The sequence below is a fragment of the Tamandua tetradactyla genome, chromosome 18 (assembly GCF_023851605.1).
Source record: "Tamandua tetradactyla isolate mTamTet1 chromosome 18, mTamTet1.pri, whole genome shotgun sequence".
Lineage (NCBI taxonomy): Eukaryota > Metazoa > Chordata > Mammalia > Pilosa > Myrmecophagidae > Tamandua > Tamandua tetradactyla.
In genome coordinates, this window is record NC_135344.1 from 46618827 (window position 1) to 46637959 (window position 19133).

The 19133-nt window shown below is 41.8% G+C and overlaps 1 protein-coding gene across 4 annotated transcripts in view; it reads right to left on the bottom strand.

Annotated features, from left to right (window-relative positions):
• Positions 1–19133, bottom strand: part of FHOD3 (formin homology 2 domain containing 3) — a 511807-nt gene that overhangs the window by 133158 nt on the left and 359516 nt on the right. For 2 of the 4 annotated variants that reach the window (XM_077135588.1, XM_077135589.1), the window contains exons 11-14: positions 10320–10415; positions 7383–7727; positions 6903–6977; positions 2337–2450 (exon numbers count right to left, since the gene is read on the bottom strand). The exons of 1 other annotated variant lie outside the window; for it this stretch is intronic. In XM_077135588.1, coding sequence (XP_076991703.1) covers positions 2337–2450; positions 6903–6977; positions 7383–7727; positions 10320–10415 — 630 coding nt within the window. The remainder of the gene's footprint in view (positions 1–2336; positions 2451–6902; positions 6978–7382; positions 7728–10319; positions 10416–19133) is intronic. One more of the 4 variants, XM_077135590.1, reaches the window with a different exon arrangement.

The window sequence follows — 19133 nt, forward strand, 5'->3', positions numbered from 1 at the left end:
AGAAGTCCTACTTTTGCTATTCCCCCAGGACCTAGACTAGGTGCGCAGGTTCTCTCAGTCATTTAATCCCAGCGCCCATGATTTTCAAGTGTAGGACTGCTCCATCCATCCTTTCCCAGGGCCTCGCTGACATCCCCATGGCGTCAGGCAGACTCTCTGAGCTTTGCATGCCCAAGGCTGACCGTCTCCATCCTCAATTTGCTTTTTTTCCAGGATCTTCTTTGTCAGTTCCTGGTTTCCAACATCCACACACTTGTACAAGCCTAAGCTGTCACTCACTCTGAACTCTTTCCCTGCTCCAAGCAGCCACCAAGTCTGCCCAAACCCACTGTCTCCTCCCAAGCCTATGGCTATAGCTCTTGTTGGGTGGTATCATCTCTTTCAGACTCCGAAGAAGCTTCCTGGAGGCTCTCAGCCCTGTAGCTTGAACCCTCTGGCTGGTGTTACACAGCTGACAAATTAGATCATCACTTGCTCCAAACCCCAGATCGCTCCTAGAGTCTCAGGATAAAGCCCAGCCTCCTCCACAGGAATCAGGGCCTCCGGTATTTAGCCCCACCCTTTCTTGTTAACTCCCCCCTTAGGAGATACACCAGCCAGTCCCAGCAGGTGGAAGCTACAGATAGGAGACCCTCGGGAACCTGCACTCCTGGACCTTCTAAACTCACTCTTGGACCTGGGTTTTTTGGGGCCAGGCAGTGGGCAGAGGTAGGCTGCCCCTTTAGAAACTGGAAGGAACTTCCCCTCAATTCTCCTGGTGTTGGCAAACCTGTGGGTCTTCTGTTACTGCAGCGTCCAAGGACCTCCAACTTGCTCCCCCACTAATGAGGAGATAATTCTCCTAAGCCTTTAATAGTGTTTACCGCAGCTCTACTACAGCCAGGCCCAGGGAGTGTGGGGAACACAACAATGAACAGAACATGGTTCCAGCCCGAGAGGGCTAGCAGCCTAGCAGGTGAGAGACATGTGACATACTACAAGTCGGATTCTAAAATTTCTAACATTGGCCCCAAATCCTACACTCCACGTAGGACCAGGGGTATCTCTGTGGTGACCTGTCTAGGACCATAGGTAATCTCTGCTGTTCCCAAGATGAGATACCCGAGGGTAAAAGCAACAGCTACAGGTGGGCAAGGGTGGCTTCAGGGTAATCAGTATGTTAATTTATTACCAAGACCCAACTATGGACCATGCTGGGCTGTGGAACCTAAGAGTAAGACTCTGGAGTTTACGTGCCATCTGAAACATTAACAGTGATGGGTGCTCAGGCAACTCCCCTTTGACATCGCTTCTTCCTGAGGCTATCAGGACTTTCCTGCTTTACCTCACCATCAAAACTTCAGTCACCAGCAGCATACAGCAAAACACACTTCAGAATACACAGGACAGGATCACAATGTGGAATACAAGTCAGATTTGCATAAAATGTGGGATATGAGGCAAATTATCTTGAAATTGCTCAAGTCTAAATTTCTGATGACCCGCTGGCTACTGGAAGTTCTAACCCATTCCTCTCTACATGGCCACTTCCCACCTGCTCCAGATTGGTGTTTACCATCCTTGGTGCTGCTGCTTCCCTCTGGCGCCATCGGAGGGATTTCACACAGCACTTCCTGGCCTCCTTTTAAATTTGCTCATCAAAACAACCCTGTAAGGTAAGGGCTGGCACAATTGGCATTTCACCCCCAGGGATTCAATGGCTTCCAAGTATATGAGTTGGAATCCTAATCACTCTTTTCTTGTCTACCTCAGCCATATAAGGCTACCTGTTTTAATTGTTCTAAAATTGCAGTCTTACCTTTCCCTTGTAAACAGATCCTTGTGCAATCACTTGCTGCTAAAAGTAATAATTAGGTTCTGGTGGTCTAATTCTCATGCCAGATTAAATTTCTTCCCTGGAGCCACATAATTCTTTCCTCTTCTGGTAGGTCCTGGACTATACAACACTGTAATGGCCCACAATCCCATGATTTACACAGATTTCATTATTCAAGGGTGAAAATCGGCATGCCTTAGGCAAATCACGGGGCTTGCATAAAATCTAAAGTTGCCTTTAAGGGGTGAAGGGAAACATCTACCTTTACATATTTATAGAATAAATTTTTACGCTTTCTATAAAAAGTATGGAGGAGGATAAATAATAAAATATCATCTCTAATAAAACAGTCATGTATCAAAGAGTGTGAAATAGAAATTCTTGTCTTTGGACTCTTTCCTCTACTTCTGATTATGCCTCTTAGTTATATTTTTCCTTTAACCAATTTTAATGGAACTGAAACCCCTCACTTGAAGAAGCTAGTGAAGCCATCAATCAGCATACTTCTTATAACACCCACCTCTCTGGCCTGGCATCCTGTGGGGGTGAGAAAGACGAGGCGGGGGTGGTGGGCACACCAGTTCCCGTTGCAGGTCTTGAGGAGTGGTAAGAATTGCTGCCAAAGTTGCTGTATCTAACATGTCCAGGGTTTAAGTTGGGTGGAAGAAAGACATAGAAATGAATACAAATCAGTAAATTAATGGTATTCAGCCAACCATCCCAATTTTTGCAAGAAAAAACAGGTCTGGAAATGCTAACCCTCATAGTGATCGTTCTAATCCAAAGATTACTGACTGTTTTGTTTCGATCATTTCTCAGAGAAATTTCCCAAAGTCTGAAACTATTGGGCAGCAGGACTTGACTCAAAGGATTAAAATAAACCCTCATATTTCCTGTCTTTTTTAAAGTATATTAAAATTATTTGTTGACATAAATTAAGAATTCAAATTATATTCACTCAAACCATGAAGATTTTTTCTTGCCTCCTTTAGTGGGTACAATTAGCATTAATTCCCATGGAAGGTCTGTAAAAAATACCATTGAAGAAACATCTCTTTAAAAACTTAGCTCTACGTGCTTCCAAATCAATTTCTTCATCAAATGTAATCCCATCACTGTACCCAGTGGCCAAGGAGAAGCTGCTCCCAGGCCTTCAGGGTGGCCTGCTACTTACAGACTCATACATCCATGTTTTCATCCAATCTTTCCTCCGAACCAAAATTAAAACAACTAGGTTTAAAAGACTTTTTATCATTCCCCAGTCATCTCTAAATGGCAAATAAAGTTTCAGGATTTTTGTAAAATTCTTGAGTTCTCTTTTCATTTTTCAGAAAGGATGTCCTTTAGTGGTTTGTTTTCAGCTGTCATCACTCAACTTGCTTCTGGAAAACAAATTATTTGAAGTCCTTATGTGAAGGACAGATGCTCATGATTAGTTACAACTAATGAGGCTGGGAGAGCTTGCTGCTGGATCTGCTCAGTCATGGCGGTGCCAACTGCTTTCCTTGACCTGGTCAAGAGCAGTGTGGTGGGTATGCGGGTCCAAAGGCCATTATGGTTCATGTGCACACAGACCGTCCTGCACACAGTAAATCCAGTCCAAACCCCATCAGCAGTGGGGGGGCTGGCAGTCAGCCCTACCCCTTCTGGAAAAGAATCTAACTTCAAAATGGACATATCCTTTGATAGCATAAATCCACTTTTTTTGAATTTAAAAGAAGGAAATAACCTTATGATTAGTTATATACTGAAAATGTACTCATTGGCGCATCACTGAGGCCACAGTGGAAAATGAAACCATCCAACCAGGTGTCACTGAGGGACTGGCTAAGAAAGTACGATAGTACAATATATTCTTTACTCAGTGGAATATCACGTAACCATTAAAACTAATTACTGATTTTATTAGTGATAACATGGAAAATCTATTTATACAAAAGCTGAATAAAAAATCAGGATATGATATTATGCATAGAGCTTCTGCTCAAGTCTAAGAATATTCTCAATGGTTAAAAACTAGGCAAAGAAAAAAGCGCATAAAAAGACCATCTTTTAAAAAAGTGTACAAGTACAGAGATGAGATTTCAGTTTTCAGTAATAAATTACATTATTATAAGGAAAAAGAAAATATCTCTATTGCTTGACATCTACTCTGCATTGCCAACTCAGGTTTGCTTGGCCATGGCTCCCCTTATTTGCTCATTTGGTATTCCATGCTAGCATGTGCTCAGAACCAGACAGATGGAGACGCAGATCACACAATTTTATCCCTGTCGCCCTTCTCTGTTAACACATCCCCTTCATGGGACTTGGTTTCTTCTGAAAAACCCAAGTTCTCTATGGCCAGCAGGTTAATTGCTCCTCCAAGTGCTGGCTGAGTTGTCTAAAGGGCCCCCAAAGCACAGCATAAGAAAAGGCAGAAAAGCAGAGATAAAAGGAACATACAAAGAAAGTGAGAAACAGAGAAGGGGAAAAAAAAACACAAAAAACTAAAGAGCAAAGAAGAGGGAGAGGAAGGGCACAGCAGGTGCTGTGAAGCAGGAGGGAAGGAGCCTGCACCCACCCCCCAGTCCTCGGAAGGCAGGGCTGCCCCCAGCCACGCGGAGGGAGCCTATTACTCCAGCTGAGCAGCAGAAACAATCTCCTGACCAGAAGTGGACATCCTGCAGAATGTTTTCACAGGATTACTTCGCTAAAAGCATGTTTAAATGACATTATGGAAATAAAACAATCATAATGAGTTGTTGTTTTTTTTCCCTTCCTTCCTTTGTTTTGTTTTGTTTTTTAATGACTAAGCAATGAATTCAAATGCCTCAAAGTCCATCTGGTTATGCTTCTCAATCTCAGCCAAACTAACTGGACCATATAATTCAGGGCTCAGTTTTGTTGTTTCGTTTTGTTGTTGTTGGTTCTTTTTAATGACTAACTGGTTGGTGTCTATTATAATCCATTCATAACTGCAGTCAAATCTGGGGCCACAAAGACCCACAAAAGCCACAGTGAGTACCAGAAAATTCAATCGTTCAAATAATATTTGTATAGTCTTCAAATTCTTGTCCGACAAATGATTAAGAAATTTTAAACTTGGCTCAGTTAAACCCAAGTCAATCTTCATTTGCAAGCATGTGGTAGTTTTTCTCAATTTAGGTATATATGAATTTAGGCAATTTGTATGTGTCGACAGCTCCCATCTTCCAGGACTATAAATAATCATGGGAGGGGCCTGGAGCCCAGGAAAGTTCCATCAGAGGCCCTAGGGCTGTCACAAGAAAGCAGGATCACTACCAGAGGCTAACAACACCCTACTGGGAAAGATGAAGCTGCCAAGATGTTTTTACTCTGGTCAAATATACAGTACCTAAATTGCACATGGGTAATTGTTCTTGGAGAACATGAGAATCATGCTGAATGTGTTCCATAAAAATTGTGTGAAAGATTACAACAGTCCCAGTATTTTAGACCTGGAAGAGACCCATAAAACATTTCCGGTTTAGAAGTATTCAAACTGGAGTTTACATACTCTTTGAGGTATACAAAGTTGTTCTATAAAAAAAGGAAAATCAATTTCCAGATCAAGTTCCGTATCTGTTCTTCCTTTTCTGATGCCCCTCCACAATTGCCTTCCTTCGGCTTTTAGGAAAGAAAGAAACATTCTCAACCAGACTGATTCACTGAGGGACTTGCTTTGAGCTATTAATCCTCCAGCGTGCCAAGCAAAGGGATTACCTGGAAAAGCATCCCTACTGAGAAGGAGGTTCCTTAAGAAATACTGAGGAAGGAGAAGACGGTGCTTTTTATTATTTTTAATCCAGGGACAAGCTCAGAATAAGGCCTCAGGCCTTATCTCTATTTACTGGCTTCCCTGCTGTGAATCAGACCCCAGAAGTGAGATGGTGGTCACGGGGATGTCTAGTGCCTTGCTTACTTGAACCAAAACATGAAACTAGGATTTTTCTTTCAGAAATTTGGTCTCATCTGACTGAGGACTGGCTTTGCTAATTAGGTGTATGTAGGTATTTTTTTGTAATTTGAAAATTTCAAAAAGATAAATTTAAAGCACATGTATATTACACAAATTACATCCTTCACAATTATTTAAACTTATGGAAAAAGAAAAAGAAAAACTTTAGATGGTCTTCTTAAAGTTTTAAGGAAAGTTTCAAAATTCTTTTAGGTTGTATTTAAGAAAAAAAAAAGTAGATGACTACAACTCTAGATTAATTATTCTATCTATTAAATAGAAGGACTGACACCCACAGGGAATGGTCATTTTCATGGTGTGAAAGCGCTGTCATCCAGGACCAGGTTCCATAGGCCTTATTCAAACACAGGCTCTGGAAAAAGCATCTTGCTGACAATGACTTGCCTGGAAAACCTGCACGCGGCAGCCAGGGTTAAGGTTTGCAATTAGAAATTACATAGATGAGTCCATTCAGGAAGGAGGGTGACAGACTGCCTAAAACAGAAGCAGCAATGTAATCTACTGGACCAGAGAGATTCTAGAGCAGGCTGCCGAGCTGAAATCACTCTTCTACTTATTGCTGAGTGACTCTGGCCACATTACTTAGTCTCCACCTGCCTCAGTTTCCTCATGTGTAAATTAGGGTAAGAGTAATTAAGGATTAAGTGATACTTAAAAGCATTAGTTTCATGAAAAGCACAGGGCCTGGCTCATAACACTTGCTCACTAAATGTTAGCTATAATTACTCTATGGTGGGGTGCCCATCAGAATGAACAAATGATTGTGCAAGACATACAATGCTCTCTGCCCCATTCCCCACTCTGGCAAAAAGTTCTTGTATCAAGATGTCTAGAAGGGCAGACATACCATCAAGTACCTGTTAAAAATTTCCTGGGGAATTCTGATTTGTACACTTTCCTCGGCCCCATCTCCAATTTTTATGCTGAAAAATCACTGAAGTGTTCCTGGTAAATACTGATATTATATTAATGCCCATGAAGTGATTCAAACTGCAACTGTTCATCATCTTGTGAAAGCAATGAGCAATCTTTCAAAAGAAAAGTGCATACAAGAGAATACAAAACAGAAAGCCATAGAAAAGAGAAAGAAATAAAGACACCCACCTATTAGAAGAGAAAGACCGGAAGTTGTAAGGTTCAGAGGCAGAATACGTGTTCAAATGGGCAGACTCTGAGGAACTGTGAAAGGAAGGAAGACTCCATTCAAAATGTCACATGGACAGACGGCAAAGCTCCTCACTGCATTCTGTAGGCCCCCCAAATCTAGGCCAGATGGACGTGTGAGACATGTATAGAATTTGATGACCATGTATATTTTTTAAAATCTCACTTTCAAAAATCCATTATTTGTCATTATATCATAAAGAAATTCTTAGTTCAACCAGATGGTAATTTGCTTCTGCATCTTAATGCATGGAAGTATCTAGTCAGTGGTTAGGAAAAGAGGTGATGCCACAGACACACTCTGCTCTGAAATCCTATCCACATAAACATGGCAGAAGACATCCCAAAGGGTATAGTTAATACTGTGCTCGTCTTCCCTGGGTTGGCCTCACACAGGGCCCTGTCATGGGCCCAATCTACCTGTTTTCCTTCTGGGACTCAGCTTCATTTTCTTTGGTGGCTAAAGGAGATTCCTCAAAGTCGTAGGAGAAGAGGTGGAAGGGGCTGTGGGGCACGTAGGGCAGCTTTTCTAGGGATGGTGATGCCTTCGGAGTGCCAGCTGCTGTGGGGGAGGGCCGAGAGACCGAGGCAGGGGTGGGGGGTGACAGGAGAGCAGGTCGTGTGGCCCACACCGTGGACTCAGGCCCAGGAGACCTGCTGCCTGAGGGGTCCCCTCCTGTGGTGCTTGAGGCAGCCGGGAGAACTGAACTCTTGGGAGTAGCATCCTTTCCAGTGGGATTCTGCTCTGAGGCGGAGCTGGCCTCGCTGCAAAGAAGAGGCCAGTAGTAAGGAGAGGAAGGGAAGGGAAGGAAGGAGAAGGAAGGGGAAGAAAATAAATGTGAACAAGAGGGAAACAAAGCTAAGGAAAGAGAAAAAGACAAATAAAATTCCACTCTACTGTTAAGGTCACTTACTTCAGAATCCAGCAGAGTCTTTTCAACTGCAGCACAAAAGCCTACCCCAGCAGCTTTGGTTTGCCCAGTTGATCCTGGTGGTCTGGGTTTGCCAGTCTGGGAGGTAAGACTTGCAGAGCACAAGGAAGTATCTCTCCAGATTAAGTCTGCCATCTGGGCATTTGGAAGCCTTTGGAGGGGATGTAATGGGGTTCCAAAGGCTCTTCTCCACCCACCTTCCAACCCCTGCCAAGATTCCCTGCTGGTGTGCTGGTGCCTGAATTTCCAGTTTGAACTTTCTCTGTCCAGGTCAAATGGAGGCTCTGTCCTCTTGCTAAAAAGCTCAGCCTCGAGGAAGAGGTATCCAAAAAGCCCTATACTTCAGTAACGGCTTTCAGATCCTTTTTTGAAAGCAGATATGGATAAGAGGAAAGGAGAAGAGATGCCAGCAAGGAATGGTGAGAGCAAAAAAAAAAAAGACCTAGACAATGAAAACAAATCTTGCCCATTTTACCTTTTCTTGGGGCCTACCCCTACTACTAAGCCAGGTGGATAGGTTTAATTCTGCCACAATTAACAGTTACAAAAACTGTCCACTTCGGGGGACTTGATTTACAGTACTTTTGACACCTGCCTTTATTACCTGAGCATTTGTGTTAAACTCTGCATTTTCAAAACCACTGCTCCCTTCCCAGAGAATTTTGCTCTTATCAGTGGAAATCACCTCCAGTCATGTCCATCTGGACACTGGATGTGAGCTGATTCCTTTCCTGCCTTGTATGCCGAGCTTCACCTGGGCTGATGGGAGGACTGGGTGAGAAAGCCCCGCACCCCATTCAGGGCTCAGCCCGGGTCCTGGCACACGTGGTGGAAGCAGCGGGAAGTCACCAGGCAAACAGAATTCACCAGAGAACAAATGACGTCCACCCATCAAGGTTAATGAATGCCTTGGGTACTATCAAGATTGTAAGTGCTGGTCTTTAATAGGCATCCCTTGACTTCCTGAAATGGGAAAGCTTAACCATAGTTTCCATTCAAGGATGCTCTCATTAGTATGGTCATAGATTCTGGAGAAGGCACTTGAGACCATCAGATAAATAACGTTCTACCTGTGCAAATTACAAGCCTACGGAGAGAAAGCACGCTGCAAGCAGGCATGCCTTTGAAGTCTCCCTTTCTAGTGGATTCTTCTGTTTGGTCTGTAGGCACTGCTGCAGGGGAGGGTCACAGCACACACACTGAAGCACATATCTGGCTTCATATAAACCAGTGTATTTATCTACCTGAGGCAACTGTCAACTGAAGCCCCTCTCCTCCCAGAGCACCCCTAGCGAATGAATCACCACCCCCAAGCCCTGCAGACCAACACGGGCAAGAGGTCTGTCTGCTCAGTGCTGATCTCCATGCACTTCTCATTCTGACACACCATTAGCGCAATTCCATTCTTCCCGCTACACTAGCCCTGCTGGCTTTTTTTTCTCAGATATTTCCAAAGCGGGTAAATAAGGAATAGTTAGTCAGCCTATTCAGGAACAATTATGTGTACTTTTGGCATGGCAGATGAAGCATCATCTATAAGGAATCGCATTAACTTTGAAATTGGCCAGAAAAAAATTAATTCAAGATGTTTTTAATTTGGCTTACTTGGGGGAAAACAATGGCAATAAAAATATCAATGTACAGTGGTAATCAATTAAGTGAAGGAAACCACTTAATCTTAGAATTACTTTTGAATATTAGAAATTGAAATTATCTATGGTCAATTTTTACTTTTATACAGACTTCCATGTGGGGAAAATACCTACAAAATAGAAAAATATCCATAAGGTACCTGTATCTGTTAATATTGCCTGAAGATAGAAAGAATATATGTTGGTGAGGTGAACAGGGGGCAGCAAACTCCCCACAGGACTTTAGAGCTACGTTCCTTGTTCTAGGCATGAGAAGAAACACTGTGAATTTTTCTATGCTGTGTGGGGTGAAAAATCTTCCTGTGCATTTGGACAAACTTAAATTATTAATAGAATTCCCCACATTTTCACTGACATTGTACTGGTCATACCATTAGGAGGAAGGGAACACAAGGAATCAATCTCACTTTCAGCACTGCTGAAAGAGCTAGGATTTTCTGAGCCAATATGATAACCCTTTTAGTCACAGCCAGTCTGATGGAGCTAAAGCATTCCATGAGGAGAGCACAGTGGGAGAGAAAACCAGTTGGGTGATTTTTCCGTAAAGCGCAGTACAGGGAGGCAGTGCTTGAATAAAAAGTCCAGTACCCTAGTGTAAGCGTGCTCAGTTATTGCGACAGAACCAGTCACTCCACAGCGATACGTGCAGGGTAAGTCAAGTCTGCAGTGGGAGCCAGCGAGGAAAGGAGTAGGTTACTGTAAGGTGACGGCAAACTATCAATGAAGGAGTCTCAGGCTCTTAGCGTGAGCCCAGAGGGCCAGGCCCCCAGTACCTGTCCTCGCCCTGACTGCAGGCGTCTTCCTCGCTTTCCTCCTCTGAACTGGGCTCTGTGACTGGTGGCTCTTCCTCCACCTCGTCTTTCTCCACTCTGAGAGGTGAACAGAAAGAGGAACACAAGCAGAAACGAGATGGAAAAGCAAGATGAGCACTAAAAACAGGAAGATGAAGTAAAAACAGGTGGGGAAAAATGGCCGAAATGAAAAGAGCATGCTGAACCTGTTAAGGGAGAGAGGTCTCTTCCGAAACGGGGTACTTTAAATGTGGGGTAGAGAAGCAATAACCCAGCACAGGCCAAATTCCTTGTCAAGTTGGCTGAATGCCACTGCTGGGCCCCAATACGCAGGCAGCTCTCCTCCACACAGAAGCTTCCAGGAATGTTCTTGCTGGTGACCAGCCTCTAAGCAACCACAGAATCCTTAAGTTTTCCCTGCACCCTCTCAGTTAGAAACTGCTGAAGCTCACACCAACCTGGCACTGACTAACTTCCGGGAGGGACAAATGATTTTTGCCTACCACTCCCTCGTTCTCAGTGACTATGGCTCAGGGGGCTGATCCAGCCCCACTCCAAGGTCCAGATGGAGCCGACCTGTGTCAGCCCTAGGTACCCTCGGGAATGACCATCTGTTAGGACACCCTAAGTCTGCAGCAGCCTGGGGTCTTCATGAGAGGAAAGCTGCTTGTGAGTTAAGCCCACCCAAAGGACAGCAGGGGGAGGTGGGGTGACTAGGAGAGAAGTCCCATACTTTTAACACCTGGATCCAGCAGGCAATTATGAGACTCCTCCCCACACCCTTCTCAGGGATTTAAGTAACAGAAGGTAAGAAAGTTTCATTTTTGCTTAAGTGTGTTTTTGCCTTACTAGCTAAATAAGCAGGCCCAAGATGATAACCAGGTCATTTTGTCCTCAAGTCATGTCAACCTCCTGGCTAACTATGCCATCCGCAAAGAAGACCTACCGGGGCACTGCTGGGCTTCTCAAGTCCTAGCCTTCTTCAACTCCAGTGACCTTCACTCACACTCTGGAATTCACCATCATCTAGAACTAGTCCATCTTAGAAATCTTACAACCAAATGTCCTATCACCTGGCCACAGGCTCCCATTTACCCAGATCTGCCATTCCTTTCATCCCACTGTATCTGTTCTTCAGTCCCATGAAGAGTGTCCATTCTTTGATCCTTCCTCTACTTTCTAAATGCCCATCAGCTCCTTCTCTCTCCCTATGAACCCACTATCTCTCACTCCAGGCATCATTCTATCAAGATCTCTAACTCTTTTGCTCCCTGTCCTTCAGCTGCTCCACCCCCCACCTCTTTTACTGAGGTGTAAAATACATACTACATGCAAATAGTTGAATTTTCACAAACAAAACACATTGGCATAAGCAGCACCCTCTTAATGCTCCCTTCTGATCATGTCCCTCCCCCACCTTACATCTAATAGCATGGATTAACCTTGTCTTCTTTAAATCAGTGTACCTAGCTTCTTTAGCTCAATATCACCTTTGTGGAATTCATCCACATTGTCACTTGTGTCTGAGGATTGCCCATTCTCATTGCTACAATACTGTACTCCCTTGAGGGAAAATATTACAACTTAGTTATCCACTCTACTGCTGATATTTGGGTAGGTCTCAGTTTGAGACTATTTTGAATAGTGCTGTTCTGGACATTATAGCATATATCTTTTGGTGAACATACATATATATTTCTGTGCAGTACATATCAGTGTAGAATCAAAACATATGCTTGTGCTCACCTTTATTAGGAACTACGGAAGAGTTTTTTAAAAACGATTAGACCAACTTACATTCCTATGCGTATAGAGCATTCTGGTTGCTCCATATCCTTACCACAATTTGGTCTATTTCATTTTAGTCATTCTGGTTAGTGTGTAGTCATGTCTAACCTCCACTTTAATTTGCATTCCCTGATGACTGAGTAAGTTAGGCACACTTTCATACTTTTAAATGTCCATTTGGGTATCCTCTTTTCTGAAGTATCGACCTCCTTTGCTTATTTTTCTGCTGAGTTGTCTTTTTCTTTTGATTTTAAAGAATTCATTATATATTCTAGATACAAATCCTTTCTCAGATATATGTTTCACAAATATCACTTTTCTTTCTCTGGTTTGCCTTTGTATTCCCTTCACAGTGTATTAATTTTAATGAAATCTTATTTGCCACATTTTTCTTTGGTAGTTATGTTCTGTTTAAGAAATTTTTGCTTACTCCAAGTTCTTGAGGCTATTCACTGATGTATTCCTCTAAAAGTTTTACTATATTACTTTTCACATTTAGATTTGCAATCCAACTGGAATTGATTTTTGTATGTTATGTGAGGTAAAGTTCAGATAAATTTTCCCCCTGAATGGATAGTCCAATTAACCAAGAACAATCTAGTGAAAAGGCCACATTTATCCAAAGCAGTATTACTTTTATCATAAATCAGGTTAAATATATTAATCGGTGAATTTCTGTACTTTCTCAACAATGGTCAGTTTATTTACCCTTCCATGAATATTTAATTACTATTCATCTATCTTAGTTACTATAGTTTATGATAGGTCTTGACATCTAGTAGTGTAAATCATTGACCCTTTGTATTTCAATGGGAATTTTTTTAAGCCAGTTTGTCAGTTTCTACAAAGAGTTTGCTGAACTATTGATTTAATTGTATGAGATTTATATACATATTTGGAGAATAACTGACATCTTCCCAATACTGAATTGTCTAATCCATGATTATGGTATATCCTTTAATTAGGTATAGTCTTATGACAATCTTCTTTAAATTCTCTTAATGTTTTTCATTTTCAGTAAGGAAGTTTTACACATCTTTTGTTAAATTTCTAAGTATAACTTTTGATGTTACTATAAATATCAATTTTTAAATGTCATTTTCTATTTATGCATTAATGGTATATAGCAATACAACTCATCTTTTAAATTTACTTTATATTCAGCAACTTTTCTAAATTCATTCATTAAACAGTTTTTTGTAATTCCTTAAAATTTCCTATGTAGATGATTTCATATGTAATAATGGTTTTATTTATTTCTTTCTGATTCTTATACCTCTTTTTCTTGCCTTATTACACTGGCTATGACCTCTCATATGATGTTGCATTGAAGTGATAAGAGTAAGAATTCTCTTCTTGTTCTGAATCTCAGGGAAAAGTATAAGGTCTATTAAATTTTTGGGTGTTCTTGTTTTTTTGGTAAATATTATTTATCAGAGAAATTTTCTTACTATAATCCTAGTTTGCTCAAAATATTTATGAATTATTAAATTCTCTCACGCATTTATCAAGTTAACCATATGATTTTTCTCCTTTGTTCTGTAAATGTGATGAATTACGAAAATTCATTTTTAAAGTGTTAACCCAACCTTGCATACCTGAAATAATCCCCACTTTGTGGTAATATATTATCTCTTTTACATTTTGCTGGATCTATTTGTTAATATGTTATTGCTGGACTCTATTTGCTAATACACTATCTACCTATCATCTATCTACCTATCTACCTACCTACCCATCTATCTATTCATCTATCTTCAGGAAAGATGCTGATCTGTAATTCCTCTTTCTTATAATGTGCTTCTCAGGTTGTGGAATCGAGGTTTTTCAGGCCTCATGAAGAGTTAGGTAGTATAGAAAGGATAACAAGAAGGAACCATGGACGAAGATACGGATTTTAAAAAGATCAAAGCAGAAGATTCGGTTGACCTTGGTGAATGATGACATATGGTCAGAAAGGGATGATTACATGCATCAGGAACCTGGGCTGAAAGGCAGGTGCTGGGATTGGAAAGGCCAAAGCAGCAGTGAGGGACGCATCCCTCATGTAAAGCCATGAGCCACAAACAAATAATCTGTCCTTCCAAGCCTGGCACAACTCTCAATACAGGCTCAGTCTCTTTATTCCACCACCTTCTTGCCAGAGCAGTCAAGTTTAAACCATACTCACAACCTGCATCCTAAGGCCATCTTGGCTCAGCTTGGTCAGCAGTTTGCAGATGTTACTGCTCTGCTTTCTACCATGCCAATCCAGGGGCATTTCTTCTTTAAAACCAAAAACTGAACCCCTGCCCCCAAAATGAATTGACTCCATCTGCTCTTCCAGTTGGTAAAATCACTCAGAAGCAAACTCTGCTGAAGTTGCAGAGGCTTTGAAGCCAGGCTACCTGGGTTTGCATTCCAACCTCACCATTTACAAGCAGTGGGGTCTTGGGCCTCATTTTCCTGATCCACAACATAGGGACAATAGCAGCACCTGCCTCCTAGGAGGATCAGGTTAATACAGGGAAGCACTTTGAAGTACTTAGCACACAGTAAACAACTCAGTATATTTTATCTATTGGTTAGCATTGTCATCATCACTGTCTTTAGGGCTCTCAGGAAATCTCTCTCCAACATCCCTCACCTACAGACAGAACTTCACTCTCTTCCCCTTAAGAGAAGCACTTTGCACAAATAATGAAAAGCAAAACTTCCACTTTTATAACTTCCTCCTATGCAAGCTGACTTTTTGGTCACTCTCTCTTCCATGTAGCCAACCCACAGAGGGTTGAAGACAGCTCTCTGGACCAATATCCCAAGCTATCTCCTATGGGCTCAGCATCCTCGGACCCTGTAATAAATTTTCCCATGACTTGTATGTGTGGTAGCATTGCTATCATGACTAGGGGGGCAGGCTCAAGGGCAGGCAGTGCAGTGACTCACATGGTATCAGTGATTGGGAGGGCCAGGATGCCCAATGGTCAAAGCACTGGCCTTGTCCTGCAACACAAATGGGTGGAGAAGGAAGTGCCCCCTTGTAGGACGTAGGACTTTTTATCCTTGGCTTTATAATAAATCAGACAAACTGATTTTTTTTTAAACAGATACTACTTAAGACTGAAGAATTAATTCATACAATTTTGCTTTTTCTTAAGCTGAATTATCTCTTAAAGTATAACTTAACTTTGTTTTACTTGTTGTGCTAGTTTGAAAGGACGTATGTCCCCTAGAAAAGCCATGTTCTAATCTAAATCCCATTTCACAAAGGCAGAATAATCCCTATTCAATACTGTATGTTTGAAACTGTAACCAAATCATCTCCCTGAAGATGTGATTAAATTAAGAGTGGTTGTTAAGATGGATTAGGTGATGACATGTCTCCACCCGTTTGGGTGGGTCTTGATAAGTTGCTGGAGTCCTAAAAAAGAGGAAACATTTGGAGAATGGAGATTCGGAGAGAGCAGAGACTGCAGCACCACAAAGCAGAGTCCACAGCCAGCAACCTTTGGAGATGAAGAAGGAAAACACCTCCCGGGGAGCTTCATGAAACTGGAAGCCAGGAGAGAAAGCTAACAGATGACACCGTGCTCGCCATGTGCCCTTCCAGCCAAGAGAGAAACTGTGACTGTGTTCACCATGTGCCTTCTCACTTGAGAGAGAAACCCTGAACTTCATCAGCCTTCTTGAACCAAGGTATCTTTCCCTGGATACCTCTGATTGGACATTTCTATTGATTTGTTCTAATTGGGACATTTTCTCAGACTTAGAACTGTAAACTAGTACTTATTAAATTCCCCTTTTTAAAAGTCATTCTGTTTCTGGCATATTGCACTCTGGCAGCTAGCAAATTAGAATATTTGTGTTAAGGAATTCTGGATTTTTGGCCTTTGGCTTTCAAATGCCATGTGAGGTCTTAACCTGCTTTGGGTTTGCTTGTTTTTAATTGATAAAGAATTACTCTAGGGTACAGGGCTGTTCTGAACAACTCAGGTATTTTGCTTTTTACCACAAACAGTTCCAGATTTTAGGCCACCCCTTTCACTTTGGAAAAGCCACCCAGAGACCCAAAGTCTGACAAATTCTGCAGGGCATAGTTTCCATCAAAGCCAACCTAACTTTCTCAAGTTTGGGTTGTAAGCCCATGTCATGTTTCTTAGGCTTCAAAAAACAAGCAGAAAGGAAACTGAATGTTGCTGAGCTGTTTCAAAAGCACAGTAGAAACATTTAAAACAAAGTTAAAGCATGTTCTAGGAAAATAAATCAGTATAAGGGAAAGTCAAGCAATAAACCGAGAGAAGGCACTGTAATACATCTAATGGTCATAAACTTGTATCAGGTATATATAAAAGCTCATTTTCAAAAGATCAATAACACACTTATAAAAGTTGACAAAATACATGAACATGGCCAGTAACTTATATGAAAAGAAATTGAACCTCAATAGAAAGTAGGGAAATATCAAGACCACAACAAGATACCACTTTATGTCTATTAGGCAAAAATTCAGAAGTATAATACTATATGCCCCAAGGACATAGATCAACTGGCTCGTATATATTGCTGATAGGAGTATAACCAGTATGGCAAAACAAGTGGTACTATCCTGTAAAGTTAAACACTCACAGTAAGACCCAGCAGTTCCACTTGTAGGTGCATACCCTAAGGCAGTAACTCTGAACCAGGGTGATTCTGTTCCCTAGGTACCATTCGGCAATGTCTGGACACATTTTTAGTTATAACAGCAGGGGGCAAGAGTGTGCTACTGGCATCTAGTAGGTAGAGGTCAAGGATATTGCTAAACATCCTGCAATGCAAAGGACAATTGCTCATGACAGATAATTACTTGGTCCAAAATGTCAATTGTATCGAGACTGAAAAACTCTCACTAGGGACACTGAGTCACACGTGTACCAGTATATGAGTCCAAGGATGTATCAGCAACCTCGTTTTCATCCAGAATGCCCACCATCCAGAAAAAGGATAAATATAGATTATGGTATATTCCAGGCAACATAAATGGAAAAATTACAGATCCACTTGACGATATGGATAATGTTAAAAGTGCAATACGGAGTGATGAAAGCAAGTCCAAGAAGGCACATTCAATTTGCAAAGTTCAAAACAGCGAAACTGTACACCATAGTGTTTAACTATACCTATATGTTTGATGATACTAAAAAACAAAAGACAACAACAAAACTCCACAAGGTAACAATAAGCACACATTTAAGAGTGTTGCTTGCCTCTGAGAAGAAGTCCAGGGATGGAAGAGTTCAGAGCCCATAGACAGATGGACATTAGAAGGAATGTTCTAGTTTTTTAGTTAGGACATTGTACCAGTTTGAATCTGTTATGTACTCCAGAAAAGACCATGTTATTTTAATCTATTCGTCCTGTGGGTGCAGACCTATTGCAGGTAGGACCTTTTGCTTAGGCTATTTCAATTGAGATGTGACCCAGCACATTGAAGGAGGCCTTAATTCTTTACCAGAGTCCTTTATGAAGAGGATAAAAGACAGTAAAAGACCAGACAGCTTAGAGAGAAATGCCCTAGGAGAAACAATAGCCCACAGAAACCGAGAGAGAAAGCCATTGAAACCAGAACCAGGAGAGAAGGATCAGCAGACATCATGTGCCTTTTTACTTGGCAGAGGAACCCAGGATGCCAGCAGCCTTTCCTCAGAGAAGGCCTTCTCTTAGTGTCTTAATTTGGACATTTGCATGGCCTTAGAACTGTAAATTTGTAAATTAATAAATCCCCATTGAAGAAGCCAACCCACTTCTGGTTTTTGCATTCTGGCAGCTTCAGCAAACTGGAACTGCCATAGTCTCATTGGTGCTTATGTTAATAAATTAATATTACATAAAAATAAGGAGGGCCACACATAGACCAATGGAGACAATGTATCACAAACCCAAGGATTATGATTAATCTGATTCTGTACAATGAGCTTTTTAAATAAGTAAAACAACTTTTAAAAGCAAGTAATCTGTACTATGCGGCAGGGGCTCTATCTACTTTTATTAAACAAATGTTTTTGAAAACCTATTGTGTGCAAGACACTGGGATACAGATTTCTATAACTGGAATATACAGGCTGTTGGGGGAGGGAGACAGTAACAACTAATTGTACTAGAAAGCACTGAAACCAGGGGTCTGACATGGCCTGAAAAGTGAGGAAGGCTTCCCCAGTGCTATTAGAGCAAAACTCACAAGACCAAGGAGAAATTAGTCTGGAGACAAGACAGATTTTTCACATATTTCCCTGATCAAACAGTCTACTAACCTTAGCATCAAGTTTAATTTGCCAAGGTTGATTCTCCTAACCCCCATCACCTCTCTGACCTCATCTCCCACCCTCTCTTCATGAACCTCTCCCACCTCGGTCTTAACTGATCTATTGATCTATTGCTTTTCTACCCAGTACTGAAGGTATTTCAGCTGTGGAGTCCTTGTAGGAGCCATTCTCTTTGCCTGGAGTTACTTCCCTTGATCTGCTCTCCAAGAGACCCAGCGCAGGACCCCTCCAATTGAAGATGGAACCCTCAATTCCAGCCCACAGTGACACCCAGTTAGTTCTTGCTGCCTGCTGCAGCATTTTGGCACTGTGGGCCCAGCACAGCCCTGAGCACTGAAGCACTTGCTATAGATGGTCAAAAAACAAGACTGGGCAAAGAACTTAAAGATGACCTATATACTACCCATTTTTTTCAGATAAGAAAGATGAGGTCCAGAGAGGGCACAATCACACTGATGCCAGTAAGAACGCCAGTCTCCAGATGTCCAGGCCAGTGTCCTTTCTGCCATGTCCCATGAAATGAAGCAGATTCTAAACTGGCTTCATCATTCTATCATCACTGCTCCACTCTTCTTTTCAGCAAGTCTCCTGAGGCTGTGCTTCCCAGTGGTCTTCTCACGCTGCCTACAGACAAAATCACCCCATGTGCACAGAGCACCAGTTACTCTCAACGGACAAGGCTGTTTGGGGCCCCAGGAGACCAGGCCAGGGGCGTAGTCACCTGAGG